Raw genomic sequence first — 16,657 nt, forward strand, 5'->3', positions numbered from 1 at the left:
TTGTGGTGTCGCGAAATAGGGGAGATAGTGCCACAGACATGATACGTGAATTGGAGTGGCAATCATTAAAACAAAGGTATTTTTTGTTACGACGTGATCTTCTTGTGAAATTCAATCACCAGTTTTCTCCTTTGATTGCAAAAACATTCTGTTGGCACCCACCTACATAGGGAGAAATGATCATCATGACAAAATAAGAGAAATCAGGGCTCACACAGAAAAATTTAAGTGCTTGTTTTTCCCACACACCGTTCAAGATTGGAATGATAGAGAGACAGCTTGAAGCTGGTTCATTGAACCCTCTACCTTGCACTTAATTGTGAATAGCGGAGTAATGATGTAGATGTAGACCTCTTTCCCAAAATTATCAATACATACTGGATCACAAAACTTCTTTCCTACTATCTCTGTTTTACTAATACTTCTTTAATCATGAATCTGCAGTCTTTCAAGAAAGTCTTTCTGATTGAGTGGATCGACCAGAAAGTCTGACCAGAGTTTGGATTAGACAGCTATCCAGAGAACTTTTTTGGTGTACCGCTAATTGTAACAAGGGTGTTAGCTTTCAATACCCATGTATGTGGCTCTGTTGGAGCTTCTGAAAGAGACCTCATTCCACTAGTTCCTCATGACTGAGAGGTGCAGTCGCTGCCGAAACAGTGTGTTGCCTCACTGAATTGAAGAACATGCATCCTGTAATCCACCACCATGTGATACCAATGTAGGAAATTATTCTGTTGAACAACACAGAAATCGCTTCTGCATCTCCATATCAATACCATACTTCTTACCATCTGTATGCAGGTCTACAAAATGTGTGTCTGTGGGTATTGCTGTTACTTCTGCTCCTAATCTGATAATGTTACAGTGTGATGGCTTGAGCATGTGCTTACCACTATGAGAAACAAATAATACACTAGCATGAGCCCCTGGATCTCCTAAAACTTTAATATTCCTTCCTCTGACCCCAATGCAGGTTCAGGGTTTAGAATAGGCCCGCGGTATTCCTGCCTGTCATAAGAGGTGACTAAAATGAGTCTCCAAGGTTTCGGCCTGTATGTGTTGATCCCCTCTTGGGTTTGACCTCCATCTTTTCCAAATTTCTGTCGCTAGTGCTTGCCATGTGGGGTAGGACATCGTACGAGGTGTTTTTTGTTTGTGCATTATGCACCAAGATCTTGCGTGCTATTTATTGTCATATGGCAGACTTTGCACCCTACATCTTCTGGGTTGCGTACTTCTCGTCTCCTGACTGTTCGGTAGCCAGTTCGTCATGGTGGGGTTGTCATGTACCCTCTTGGTTGTAGCCCAATGACAACACAGGAATCACACTGCTGATGCCAGAGATGAGACCTCCCTGCATATGCAATGGAGTAGGTGCACATCCATCTGGGGCACCAGGACTCCCGGCAGTGGCCATCCCACCAGGTGGCCCTTGCTGAGGCACGGTGGCACCTGTGGGGAGAGCCCCTGGTCAGAATGGGTGGCATCAGGGCAGATGACCCGCAATGAAAAAGGTTAAGTCAAATCAATCTGGTGGTCACTCAGCACCAGCAGTCTCCAAGCGGGTACAAAATGAATTTGATGCTGGGACCTATGATTCCCGATCGTTCCCCTCTCTGGCCACACCTTGGGAGGACCATAGGGCAACTCGGTCTCATGAGCCGTATTCCCCTTGGTACCTAGTTTGCTGCAGGACTGATGGAAAGACCTTTCAGACAACGAAGCCCCAGTTTTTTGTAGACCACCCTGAAGATAGGTATGGGGAAGTGGCGGCATTGTCTAAAATGCGCAGCAGGGCGATTTTGATCAAAGCCGCGTCCCAAGCCCAGTCGTGGGCGTTGCTAGCCTGTAACAAGCTGGGTGATATCCCTGTTTCATTTATTCCTCATAAAAGCCTTAACTTGGTTGAGGGTCTTATTTTCCATCGTGACCTCCTTTTGCAGTCGGATGAGGAGTTATGCACCAACTTAGAGCGACGGGGTGTCCACTTCGTCCGGTGCGTGTATAGGGGACCCAAGGACAACAGGGTTGCTACTGGTGCCTTCTCTTGGCCTTTGAGGGTGACTTGTTTGAAAAGGTCAAGGTGATGGTTTACCGTTGTGACATAAAACCATATGTCCGTCCCCCTATGCGGTGCTTCATGTGTTACAAGTTTGGTCACATGTCATCTGGTTGTACTTCCAGCGCCACATGCAGGGATTACGGTCTTCCTCTGCACCCGAGTGCTCCATGTGTGCCTCCTCCCACTTGTGTTCTCCATAAGGAGCGACAAACTGTGGAAATAAAAACCCTGGACAGGCTCACCTATCAGGATGTGAAGAGGAAATGTGAACGGCTTCATCGTGTGCAAATGACTACATCGTATGCTGCGACTGCGACTTTGTTGACCCTGGCAGTGACGGCTGTCCCTGCAGTTGTTAAGCCTCCAGTAAGCCTTCAGGACCGCCCTGCCTCTTCCCCTGTGTCTGTGATGTGGACACTGCTTCTTCTTGAACTCCCAAGGTACCTCCTTTGGGAGACCAACCCCTCAAATTGACAGGGATATCGGACCCCACCCCACACCCCTCACCCCCAACCCCCAACACCCTTCCCACAAGAGGTACACCAGCCTCCTCTGGCTTATATCGCATGGAAAGGGTCCCTTGCAAGTAAACCTTCTAAGACATCCTCCAGTGCGACAGCTGGGACATCAGTCAGTGGCTCAAGGAGCCAGGAGCGGCAGATCACAGAGCTTTCCACTCTTCGTCTGTCCCTGGTCCTCCTTCTGAGACTCCTTTCCATATTGCTCCTAAAGATCAGCAGGAGGAAGAGAGGAAGAAGAAGAAGGAGGCCTTGTCATTGAGCAAGTGTTGGCACAGCTCGCCCTTTCTCTTTTAAATAATGGTGCCTCCACACATTTCAGTGTGGCGCATGGCACGTACTCAGCCGTTGACCTTTTGGTCTACAGCCCTAGCCTTCTACCATCCATCCACTGGTGTGTGCATGACGACTTGTGACCACTTTCAGATCTTTCTGTCACTGCTGCAGTGTCACTCTTCTAGGTGCCTCACCAGATGGACTTTGAATAAGGCTGATTGGGACTCGTTTGCCTCCATTGCCACTATTGAGCCTCTTTCTCAAGACACCCAGTAGAATCTACAATTCCCTGTTCTGGATACCCTCGGCAGAAGACTGTGCCTTGGTGGTCACCATAGATCTCAGAGGTGATTTGCGATCGCAGGCGAGGCCTCCAGTGTCACAAGCGGCATCCGTTACTGGATTGCCTTATTGCCTTTAAGCGGCTCCATGCCTGAGCTCGGAGCCTTATTCACCGACTGAAGCAGGAGTGTTGGCAAAGGTATGTCTCCACCATTGGCATCCATACCTCACCATTGCAGGTTTGGGCGAAGATTAGGTGACTATAGCTATCAGACACCTGTCAGCATACCTGCGCTATCCCTGAATGGAACAGTCTGTGCTGATTCTGACACGATTGCCAAACTCTTAGTGGAGCATTATGCTCAGGGTTCCACTTCCACAAATTACCCACTGACCTTCTGCTCCCTGAAAGGGCGGTTGGAACGTCAGAGCCTTTCATTCCATACGCTCCACCCCGAATCATACAATACTCCATTCAGTGAGTGGGAATTCCAAAGTGCCCTAGTTGCTTGCCCTGATATGGCTCCCAGGCTGGATCGCATCCACTATCAGATACTCAGACACCTCTCGGTGAACTGCCAGTGACACCTCCCAGACCTTCTCAACCATATCTGGGTTGAGGATGAGTTCCCATCACAATGGTGGAAAAGCATGATCATCCTCGTGTTGAAACCTGGCCTCACTAGTGTTCCATGCAAATTGCTTGAACGCATGGTGAGCCGGAGGTTGAGTTGGCTACTTGACTCTTAGGGTCTTCTGGCTCCGTTCCAGGGTGGGTTCTGTAAGGACCACTATGCCACTGATAATCTGGTCTGCCTGGAGTCTGCCATCCGTATGGCATTTGCCCACTGTCAGCATCTGGTTGCTGTCTTTTTTTTTTGACATGCGGAGGGCATACAATACAACATAGCAACGTCATATCCTCACCACGCTTCAAGGCTGGGGTCTTAGGGGCCTGCTCCCAATTTTTATTCAATATTTTCTGTCACCCCATTCCTTCCATGGGCAAGTTGGTCCCTCCCATAGTTTCTCTCGAGTCCAGGAGAATGGGGTCCCACAAGGCTTTGTCTTTAGTGTCTGCCTCTTTTTAGTTGCTATAAATAGGAAACTTTGGGAATGTCCGTGGCTTCTTTTTATGCTGATGACTTTTGCCTGTACTATAGCTCCACTGGCATTGCGGGTTATGAACAGCAGCTGCAGGACGCTATCCGCAAGGCACAATCTTGGGCCATATTGGGCGGTTTCCAGCTTTCGGCCGCTAAGACTTGCATACATTTCTACCGGCATCGCACTGATCCATAGCTTTATCTTGATAGTGAACCTCTTGCAGTGGTGGAGACACATCAGTTTTTTTATTGTTTTTTGATGCCCAGTTTACTTGGCTCCCTCATATTTGGCAGCTTGAACAAACGTGCTGGCAGCATCTTAACGCTCTACATTGCTTGAGTCACACGAGCTGGGGTGCCAATCGGTCTACCCTTCTACGAATTTACCAGGCATTGACTCAGTCCCATCTCGATTATGGGAGCCTGGCTTATGGTTTGGCATCACCTTCCCATTGCGGTTGCTTGACCCTGTACTTCACTGCAGGATCTGACTCACAACTGGTACTTTCAACACAAGCCCTGTAAACAGCATACTTGTGGAGGCTGGTGTCCCTACATTGCAGATCCGGCGCCAATGACTACTGGCCGTTTATATTTGTAGCTTGCCAGGGAATCAAAATTACCGTCTCCGGTTCCCCAACTCGGTCATCCATCTTCCAAAGCGGCGGCCCCAGTCAGGTTGTATGATCATGGTTCGCGTCCCGGCTCTTCTCTCTGGGCTTGAGTTTTTCCCTCTCCCACCTCTTTTCCAGGCCCATCTACATCTACCCCTGTGGTGTGTGCCCCGCCTGTGCCTTCGGCTGGATTTGGCACAAGGCCCGAAAGACTCAGTCCCTCCTGAGGCCCTATGCCGATGCTTTCTTTCCATCCTGCCGCATTTCCCAGCTCTGCTGTAATCTATGCCGATGGTTCAATGGTTGCTGGTCAGGTTGAGTATGCTTTTACTCTTGGGGAACAATGCTCATTGCTGGATGGCTGCAGTGTTTTCACTGCAGAGCTTGTCGCCATCTATCTGCTCCTGCTCAGGTGAGTCCTTCGTTATCAGTAGTGAATTCCTGAGCAATTTATGAGCTATCGACCAGTGTTTTTCTCGCTCTTGTCTGGTGATGGCTATCCAGGAGTCCCTCCATACTCTTGCCCATTGTGGCCACTCCTTGGTCTTTGTAGCATGCCAGGGAATCCAAATTACCATCTCCTGTTCCCCAACTCGGTCATCCATCTTCCAGAACGGTGGCCCCGGTCAGGGTCAGCATCCTGGATAATGAACGGGTTGACACACTGGCCAAACAAGCTGTCGATGCACCGGTCCTGGAGATTGGCCGTTCGGAGTATGATCTCAATCATTTTTGCGTCATTGGTACCTGGAGTGATGAATGGCGCATCCTTCCTTCACCCAACAAACTTCTGGTCATCAAGGAGACTACCGGAGTGTGGCGCTCCTCCTTGCAGGCCTCTCGCATGGGCTCATTTGTCCTCTGCCAGCTAGGCATTGGCAACACCTGGCTGATGCATGGTTATTTATTGCACTGTGAGGACCCACCTCTCTGTCACCGTGGTTCAGTGTTGACAGTGGTTGACATTTTGTTGGACTGTCTGCTTTTAACTGCACTCAGACAGATGTTTGTGCTGCCTGATATGCTCCCTGCACTTTTAAAGGATGATGCTGCAATGACAGGCTTAGTTTTCAGTTTTATTCAAGCAGTGGACTTTCATCACTCAATTTGAGGGTTTGTCTCTTTTGTGCATTGTGTCTGGCCTTTAGCCTACAGTTTTAAATTATGATTTTTACTGTGTCTCTTTGTTGGTTGGCTTTTCCTTTTTTTTGTTTCCGTGGTCGGCCAACACTGCAACACTGTGTGCTTTTAATTCTTCTTGTCTGGTCTTTGTCTGTGTCTTTCTTGTTCTGTGTCATCCCTTGTCATCTTTGTAGCTTGTTTTCTTCCTTGCGGGCGATGGCCTTTGTAGTCTGGTCCCTTCAACTCTCCACAAACCAACCAACCAACCAACCAACCAACCAACCTTCTCCTAGTCTTTCCTTCTAAAATTATAGTAGGCACCTCATTTTCCACTCCATTTGGGACAAGATTCATTAATCTTGTTGGGGGCGAAAGTGGGTGAGTGGTCCTACCTCCTTTGTCGTGATCTACATACAGTCTCTCATACTTTTATGGAGAATTCTGCTCTTGATGGTTCTGTCTAAAATTCTGTAGGCAACTATCACTCATTTGTCCTTCCAAGTGGCATTTGGTCTGAAACGACACCCAATAGTGCCCAGCTGTATGGTTTGGTTTACCTCAGTGTTTCCATTGCACATTGTTTAAAAAAACATGGTGTGGCCCATTACTGTGCAGTGGAGTGGAAACAACCCACTCAGGCTCCTCGTGCAACAAGGTTGCAACATGCAGTGAAGGTGGTTAGGCTACCTTCACTTCACAATCTATTTGCGGGCATATGCCCTTAATGAATACATCAGTAGGATGAGATTTAGCCTCCTAAATCAGCACCTCATTGTGTGTAGCATCCCATCCAAACATGCACGAGCAATGCTATGCAGTTTGTATTCAAACTGCAAAAGCTTCAAAATCTCCATTTGCCTTTTGCTGTAGTGTAAATAAACAGGCTATGTAGTAACTGACTTTCTTTTAGTCTGAATAGTGTTATGCTAAACTGTTTGCCAGGACTTAAAATTTTACTGCATCGCGTAATGCATCAACAGATCATACCTGCTTGTGTGTGTTTCCCGGCAATTTTAGCTTTGTTACAAACAACAGGAACTCGTACAGCCAGAAACACACATTACTAATGTCACACGTTTTTCAAAAATGTGGAGGTAACATTTTGGCTTGGTGAGATGGAGATTTCTATTTTAATTTGTGTTGCTCAACAATGAGACAACAAGTCACCACTATTTATGTCTAAACTTGACCTCTTCCTCACTAGTCACATCCGTTCTAGAGACTTCCGTATCGGCCTCACTAGGGTTCTCTAACATGATATTTCTGAATGTGGTTTTTTCTCTTTAGTACCTCTAGTTCTAAATTACGTAACTCATTCCTACAGTCCTACATTTTTAGCCATCAGTCTATGTACTTGTTTCTGGGATGCCCTAAAGGGATCCATTGTATTGTCCTCTACATTTAATAAACAAAACCATTTGGCTGGAAACAAGTGTGTCCTACATCTTAAACCCTCTGTAGGAAAGTTGTAATGTTCTCATTTTGTTTTGCCAAAAAAGTAGGGATGAAAGGTACTGCAAGGAAGCTGCTTGCTGTCCTTGGTATAGGTACCACAGAACTAGCTGCAGAGGTCCCTGAGGAACTTACAGTAGTCTGTGAAGCTTTCAGCTCAGCTTCACATGTTCACACTAGTTCCTTACACTGTTTCTGTCACTCTGGTTTTCTGAGGGTGAGTCTATTAACCTGTTCAGCTATTGCATTGATAGAGTCCTCCCGGTCACCTCTTGTTCTCATTGATGACGCTTTGAACAGTGGACGTTACATTTCAGATGTGTTACGACCCATGGCTCTACCCTTCACTCGATCCCTGCGAAACCCTACATTTCAGCAGGATAATGCACAACCGTATGTTGCAGGTCCTGTATGGGCCTTTCTGGATACAGAAAATGTCCGACTGCTGCCTTGGCCAACACATTCTCCAGATATCTCACCAATTGAAAACGTTTTGTCAATGGCGGCCGAGCAACTGGCTCATCACAATACGCCGATCACTACTCTTGATGAACTGTGGTATCGTGTTGAAGCTGCATAGGCACCTGTACCTGTTTGACTCAATGCCAAGGCGTATCAAGGCCGTTATTACTGGGTACTGATTTGTCACGATCTATGCACCCAGACTGCGTGAAAATCTAATCACATATCAGTTCTAGTATAATATATTTGTCCAATGAATACCCGTTTATCATCTGCATTTCTTCTTGGTGTAGCAATTTTAATGGCCAGTAGTGTACTAATAAAAATGACTGTCAATGAGAGAGGCTACTGAGTGTGTTACAAATTGAACTAAGTTGAATAGCTCCTTAGTATGTTTCCTGCAGTGTTATCAGCGACAATTTATATTGTACTGTTATATCATTGTTGTACATCAGTGAGCCACTGCATTTGTATTGACTTTTTCCATAGGCATTTTCTTTTTTATGACTACTTATATTGTTCCTCAATCCTTTACAGCAATGGGATTGGCATATGCGGATATTTGTGACATGCTACTGGAACTGTGTGTTACTGAATTGGAAGATGTAGCAAGTAACACATTTTCATTACATATGGCTCCAAAACCAGTTGTTCAAGAAAGCAGTCATCCATATATTGATGATGCTACACTTACTGGACATGTAAAGATACCAGGTATGTTGCTGTTATATTTTCTGGCAATGTCATAATTGTCAAGTAGTTTTGTAGTAATTCCATTGAATTCTGCTCTCACAGTGTGTATCTACACATACAACACTACTCTGCAATTCAAATCCAAGTGCTTGGCATATTGTTTCTAGAATCACTTTCAGACTATTTCTCGATATTTGCACTCTGGAATAGGATGTGGGAAAAATGAACACATAAATCTTTCTGTGTGAAATCTGATTTCTCTTATTTTATTATGATGGTCATTTCTCACTGTGAGTTAGCAAAATATTTTCGCATTCAGAGGAGAAAGTTGGTGATTGAAATTTTGTGAAAAGATCTCACTGCAACGAGAAACACCTTTGTTTTAGTGATTGCCACCCCAGTTTGTGAATCATATCTGTCCTCTGCCGGCTCCACATTGGCCATACGTAGCTAACGCATGGTTACCTACTCCATTGCGAGGACCCCCTCAGCGTCGCTGTGGCTCCCAAATGACAGTCGTCCACCTCTTGTTGGACTGCCCACTTTTAGCCACCCTGCGGCACACTTTTAACTTTCCCAGCACCCTGCCTTCGGTGTTGGGAGGCAAAGCCTCCACAGCAGCTTTAGATTATGTTTTATCCATGAGAGTGGATTTTATACTTCTATCTAGGTTTTAGTGCATGTCTTTTTTCCCCCCTTAGTGTCCTCTACCCTAGAGCTTTTAGGGTGGAAGTTTTAATGTATTTCAGAGTGGCTGGCTTTCCCTTTTTATTCTGTAATCTGCTTTCATGTTTTACTTTCTTCTGTTTCTAGTGTCTCTCTGTTTTCTTGTCCTCTTTTGTTCCTTTTAGTGTTCCATTCGTTCTTGTGGCTTTTCCTTTCATTCCGTTTTGTGTTATAAGTTTCGTCCGTTTTATGCCCACACTTGTGGCATTGTTTTATTATTACCAAGGGACTGATGACCTCGTAGTTTGGTCCCTTCTCCCACCTGTAAACCAACCAACCAACCGTATTTGTGACACTCGCCCCCCCTGTTTCACAATAATACAAAATGAGCTACTCTTCTGTGAACTTTTTCAATACCCTCTGTCAAACTTGTCTAGTAAGGATCCCATGACATGCAAAAATACTCAAGATGATGATGGGGAAGTGTAGTGTAGGCAGTCTCTTTTGTAGATTTGTTGGATCTTCTAAGTGCTTGGCCAATAAAACAGTCTTTAGCTTGCCTTCCCTACAACACTTTTATGTGATGGTTCAAGTGTAATTAATGTAATTTATTGGATGACTGAAATTTAATGGATTCTTTTTGAGAGATACTTGTTAGCATTCATTGTGCCAGATCCATTTTGTTCTTTCACAATTTGTGAAGCAGTTCAGTTATGGGTGCTGCTTGTGGAATGAATTTTCTGTAGTAATTGATTTGGCCTACAACAGCATATAATTGCTTCAGAACATTGAGAGATGTAAGATATGTAATTGCTTCAAAGTGTTACAGTGTTGGTCTGGTACCTTGTTGTGGCAGAATGTGTCCTAAGTATTGGGCTTCTTGTTGCAAAAATATGCAGTTTTCCTTGTTATGTTTTACATTAGCTGCTTGTAAAATCTGAAATATACATTTATAATTAGATAATAGCTCTTCAGGAGTTCATCAAGAGATTTTATCCAGGTGGTTCACGGACTTACAAGTTTTCATAATTAATGTTCTAAGTATCACTGGAACAGGCTTGGTGTAATGTTAATCCCAAATGGAAATATTTGAATTGATGAAGTCCAAATGGAGTATTTATGAGACATATCTTTCTGTTTCCTCATCCAATCATATTTGTAAGTAGGTCTCACTTAAATTTAATTTTGCAAAGTATACCCCACAAACTAATTTAGACATTAATTCTTTCAGTTTCGGAATTTGATATGAATCTGTAATTGATTTCAAATTGACTGTTGCCTTAAAATCACTGCAAATTCTCAGTGTTTCATTAGGTTTTGGTACCACAATGATTGTCAGTGATTGGCATAGCCCATTGGCTACTTGTAATTGATTCTATAATGTTACTGTGTTGAAGGCAATCTAGTTCTTGTTTCACCTTGTCCTTTAATGAAAATAGAATATTGTATGCTTTACAGAGTTTCGGCAAGGCATTCGACATCAACTTGATGTATTATTTGTACTTTTAATGCTAGATGTTACTTCAGAAGAAATGATACCATAGTTGGGCAATAGCTTTTACAACTCTTCGTTAGGTACATCAGTGTGAATCTGATTCGCACCTTCATGGATTGTGAAGCCAAGTTTACCGAATAAATTAAGACACAGTAAATTTGTTGCTCTGTGCAAATTTAGTACTACAATTTTGCCCTGTTTTGTAAATTGCTTCTGTACAATACCTGTTATGAACTGATGTTTGATGGGTATTTGTTGCCAGTGTAGCTAAATAGCGAATTTCATAATTCGGTTAGTTTTTGTAATCGCTATTTTTTGTATGCCTACAGATTAATTAAAGAAACTGAATAGCTTTGTCAATAAGAGACTTTAATAGTACTTTATTTACTCTGGGTGTCACAGATGAAGCCTTATCATTAGCTGAAAAGACTTCCCCCCTCCATCAGATTTTATTTCTTTGCACGTTTGCTTTGAACATAATTTGCTGAACCAGTATTTTTATTATGAGTTGCATTCATGTGCTTTTGTGCTATATTGCTTTGTGTTGCACACTTCAGATTTATGAGCTTTTTTTTTTTTTTGCAGCACCTGCATTATACGTTTCTGGAGAAATAGTCTTCACACTTGAGATTAATAGTACAGTGTGCACATGATCATAATTTAACCCTATGAGATCTGTTTATCAGCTGCTGTTGTCTGTTTGTACTTTGTGAGAGTCTTTCAAGATTGCGCTCACACCCTGTGCATGCAGGTTGTTTTCGACTTATCATGAAAACACTAGCATCATTGAACTGACATGCATCAGCTGAGGCAAGCATTTGTTCATGCACCCAGTTTAAAGGCAGACATTCCTGCAATTATGGGTTAGTCAAACAAAGAAGACTTTAGAGTAAATTTCTTTATTTCCATATATGATCACAAATTTGTTAGGTCCTCAGACCGCCAGTTTCATTCAGCGCTGACCATCTACAAATCTGAAGCAAAACATGGGAAAAGCACTAATACAACCAGTGAATTGTCTACAGTTTAAACAATAAAACAGGCATAATGAAAAGTATTACTGATGTACATGTGAAAATTAAGTGCATTATATGTAATGATGCATACCTGTTTTAAAAAACATATCCTAATATAATGGATCCATAGTGGTATTGTCCATCCAAAGAGAACTTCATTGTATTATGCTGAGCACATTACTCTTATGTTTTCTTGTCGATTCTCTGTGTATGCAGTATATTTCATTAACTAGATAACCCTGTTAATTGAGTGGAGCAGTGTTTTATCATTCTTTTCTTGGAACGGCTTGTCACAGGGGATGATTCCCCTGTAACCTCTGTTTCGCTTATGCGGCATTCTGGCAGGCACACCAACAAAGGCTGGTGATTACTCACTATGGTCTGTTTTCATTCTTTAGCATCTTTATTCCTTTTATATTATTCTGTGTACTGTTTAAGCTTGTTCTTATGTATATTATTATATCTTTATCTAAAATTAGCCACAAGAGCATTTCAAAATTATTCTCACTTAACTATTTCCTTTTTAAGAGTCTAACTTTTGTCATGTTTTTAATTTATTGCCTTTTATTACTATAATGATGTACACACCCGGTAAACCTATTACAGACTTTACTGATTGTATTCTTCTTTTTATTCCATATCATACAATTATATGATTGAAAAATATGTGTATGCATTCAGTAGTGACATATAAAGATCTTAGAACACGAACATTTTGTGGCTACTGTATAGCAGCTTGTTATGAATAGTGGCACTGTTAACAAGGGGACTGTAGTATATACCATATTTTACATATATGTGATAATGCTAAGCTGATTTTGTGTGTATCTTTGCCACTACCATTCCAGTATATTAGGACATGTTTTTAAAACAGGTATGCCTCATAATATTTAAAGTGCATAATTTTCACATATGTGTCAGTGACACTTTTCATTATGGTCTACTTTATTGTTTTAAACTGTAGGGGATCCGCTAGTTGTAATTATGCTTTTCCCATGTTTTGCTACGGATATCGAGATGGTCATTGCTGACCGAAACTGGTAGTCTGAGGATCTAACGAATTTGTGATCACAACTTTCTGAATCACCATTCTTAATTTGTGACCCTGTTTCTTTAATTTACATCAGGAGAGTTCATTGTGAGCATGTAATAAATGAGAGTATCAGTGTAAAACTTTTCACATTTCTTATTTTTGCATAGAAATTTGCAATCTCTAGTGAGCTTCTCTACTTGTAATACCTACTCTTTGTAACTTTGATTGTATTTTTTTAAAACACTGGAAAAATTTATGTCTGGCTGCTGCTATGTGCACGTGAACTTTAAAATAAGATTACAGCTTATCTTTAATTTCTCTATTGCATCTCAAATTTAAAAATTTATATGCCAATTTTAACAAGAAGTTTAGCTTTAACTGAACATCACATGATAATTTGTGAGTAATGAAATGTCATTCCAGTCTCAATACATAGCTTGGCCAGGATTCTGTCTTCTGATAGAAAGCCAGAAATGGTGGTGGTGGTGGTGGTGGTGTCATGATAAAAATTTGTAGAACATTTTCATTTCTTGTTTAATAGCAAGGTTTTGTAGCATCAATAGCAGTGTAGGGTGCAATAAGTCTGACTGAACCATTTCTGAGACATGAAATAGTGAACAGTACAAAAAATTCCAAAATATCTTACTGGAAAGAAAATGGGGTTAGCACAGTATACTGAATATACAGAATGCCCACTACGGTGATTCTGTTGCATTGCCAGAGAAGTTTCACTTTCACTGTTTATCTCATTGCCTTGTCCTTGTCACCAGGTTTTTATATATTTCATTTTTCCTCATTACCATGTTTTTACTGGCAGCCTCTTTTCCTCATTTATATTATATTCAGCAAAGATACTTGGTATCAAACATTCAAACATAAGTAGGTGGCTGGAAAGGATACCTTTACCACCAAAAGTAGTTGCTATTATGAGGTGACATGTTTGCACGTAGCAACTTTGCAGCCTTGTCACAGGGCCAAATATGGTTAGGCAACAGATATACAAAAATACAGGGTGTTTAAAAGTCTTTACATGAAACTTCTGGGGATGGTAGATTGCATCCTGGGGAATAACTGTTGTCAGAGACTAAATATTCACTGGTGCTTCCTGACAACTCTAGGCTTCTTTTTATTATATTCTCCAGCCCTGATGAGATGACACCAGACTAGCAGCGTCTACTAAATAAATGTGCTACATCTGCATACTACCCAAGTAAATTGATAGAGTGATTTTCGACATGAAAACCTTAATGAGAATGAGTGTCTCTAAGTGGAGAAAGATATTTTATAAATTAAATTTTGCTCAGCATGCCCACTTTCATGCAGAGCAAATGACTGGATTATAGGCAGCCATATGACAACACAGATTAGGAACAGTTTACAATAATTTATTAAAAGAGATATTACTCTATTTAAATTTAGTATGTGTGGCAGTAGTTAAAAGTTCACATTAACTGCTCTATCTTTAATTCTAGTCTAATCCTGAATCCAGTGAATGATAAATACAATCTCTTGTAGAATATCCAGTTTGGCTGTTCTTGGCAGTGACTATAGACATGGTTCTGATGCAGTCTTGAATTTACTGTTGATGAAACTGACTTGAATGGAGCCATGCGTCAGCTTATATCTGTGTTTGTCAGATTTATGTCCACTTTGCAACTATTTGAGTGAAGTGGCAGCAGCATAAATAGTACGTTTTGTGTGTGCCTTCTATGGTTCATAACTATGTCGCATCTCTGGAGGCTCGCTTTGCCGCATAGCACCCTCTCTATGTGTGGCTGTGTCTCATATCTTGTAGTGAACACAGTACTCACCATTCCCCCATACTATTCTGAACTGGTAACTAGAAGTTTCCAGTTTGTAAGACTATTGAAGGAATTCTTAAAATGTAGCTGTTTCACAGTTGATATTTTGGTACACCATACTGATGTAGTTACAGTAGCTTTATGTACATTTCCTCTTTGCTGGCATCAGTGCCTTGGTACCTTGTCGGAAAAAAATGTTAAGATTAGTGATTTATTGATGGGTAATGACTGAGAGTATCTTACCCAACCTGCTGCTTGTGAAACAATGTTCATCCACCAGAGCTTTTGGGCCTTTATTTGTGAGATAACCTTGTATTACTTTTTCTCCAATGCAAAGTAATTTTTACATCAGCAACACATTTAGAAAGTCCATAAAATCTGGTACTTTATTTGATCGAGTTTAGCCACTGATTGTTTTAGTGATGTATGTATGTCGTACATGTGCTATCTTTATTTCCAGTGTGTGTATTCTGTATGTATGTTACTTTTTGGTGTTCATTTGTGAAAACGAACTTAAAAAAGAGAGATTTAAAGTTATTCATGAAATCAAGAACTCACTTTAGGATTTCAGTATTTTGATCTCATTACTTGATACTTTTTCTTCTTCATTTAGTTTCATCCTACTTTATTATAAGTATTTAACAGACTCAAAATTGGTATCCTCCATTAAATAGTAAGACACATTTGTTCTTCAAAGCTTGAACTTCATAACTGTAATGAAATTCAGTTATTTTTGAAAAGTTTGTTATAAACAATACAAATGTTCGAAATTAACTAACAGCATCAACAATAAATTGTAAGTGAAACACATCATAGAATAGCTTTATTAACATTTCAAGTTCACACAGTCATTTGTGAAAATTGCCAACAGGGAGAAGGGAGAAAATGTGTAGTTACCCTTGTCTTCTTGTAGTTCTTGAAGTAAATAAGCCTGTGGATTCATCCAAAATACAAAGAAAGGGTTTTTGATATAGCACTGAAAAAGGAAAGATACAACAATTAGAATATTTCTCTCTCTCTTATCAGTACAGATATCATCTCAAGACATTTCTCACATGATTGATCATCTTTCAATGTTGGTGGATCACAAATCTTTTCTGTTATGTCCATTTGTAATTTTAGTTGGATGTTAATAAGTGTTATAAGAAGAACAACTGTATTTATTTTCAATCTGTTATTGTCTGTAGTATAATATTCTAGAGTCATCATAATGACATGCAGTTGTGATTCATGAACTTCAGGTTTGGCTGTATCTCTGTATGTATAGGCCCTTCGTGGCATATATTGTTAACAAAATGAACTGAAAAGGAATTGCATCATTTATTCAGTGAGCACAATTTTTAAAGAAATTACTTGGAAATCACTGTTCTGATCATTGAACAGAAAACGAGCATTGTTTTTTCATGTCAAGTTTATGATACTCTTCCAATAATAAAAAATGTGACGGGTGTACTTCTTTCAGGTCTAAGTTGAAAGGCTTTTGCTGAGCACTTGTTATCTTTATTTGCTGTAAGAATTACTTGCAGCAATACCAGGGCTGTAATTTAGTATATCCATCTGTACCCATGAGAGAGAGAGAGAGAGAGAGAGAGAGAGAGAGAGAGAGAGAGAGAGAGAGGGGGGGCATATCACGTTGTCAAGAATAGTTATTTTGTCTGTTACAAAGTTTTTTTTAATCACGCTGCATTCATGGTGCTTCTTTTATATTCACGTGGCTAGATGATCTCCAATCAAAAAACTAACTTCTCATTTTTAAGAAAATCATTTCACAGTTTTCCTTTGCATGTTTGTATGTATTTGTTTCATGTTCACAAACTATCCTAATGTTGTACTTGTCTTTAAAGGTGCCAAAGGCCTGCGTGTGGAATTTGACAGAAAGTGTTCCACAGAAAGAAGACATGATCCTCTAACAATAATGGATGGAACTGGAAAGACAGTTGCAGTACGCTCAGGACGCGAATGGAGTGACTGGTCCCCAGAAATTAGAATAACAGGTGATCATTTGTTGGTTTAGATAACATCCCTTAAACTTAGGGTTGGTTGAGAAGGGAGTAA

The 16,657-nt window shown here is 41.2% G+C and overlaps 1 protein-coding gene across 2 annotated transcripts in view; it reads left to right on the forward strand.

The window, feature by feature from the left end:
• LOC126297739 (E3 ubiquitin-protein ligase HERC2) overlaps positions 1-16,657 on the forward strand; it is a 752,343-nt gene that overhangs the window by 532,544 nt on the left and 203,142 nt on the right. For both annotated transcript variants that reach the window (XM_049988889.1, XM_049988890.1), the window contains 2 exons: positions 8,435-8,611; positions 16,447-16,596. In XM_049988889.1, coding sequence (XP_049844846.1) covers positions 8,435-8,611; positions 16,447-16,596 — 327 coding nt within the window. The remainder of the gene's footprint in view (positions 1-8,434; positions 8,612-16,446; positions 16,597-16,657) is intronic.

This window comes from Schistocerca gregaria, chromosome X (genome assembly GCF_023897955.1).
Source record: "Schistocerca gregaria isolate iqSchGreg1 chromosome X, iqSchGreg1.2, whole genome shotgun sequence".
In the NCBI taxonomy this organism is placed as follows: domain Eukaryota; kingdom Metazoa; phylum Arthropoda; class Insecta; order Orthoptera; family Acrididae; genus Schistocerca; species Schistocerca gregaria.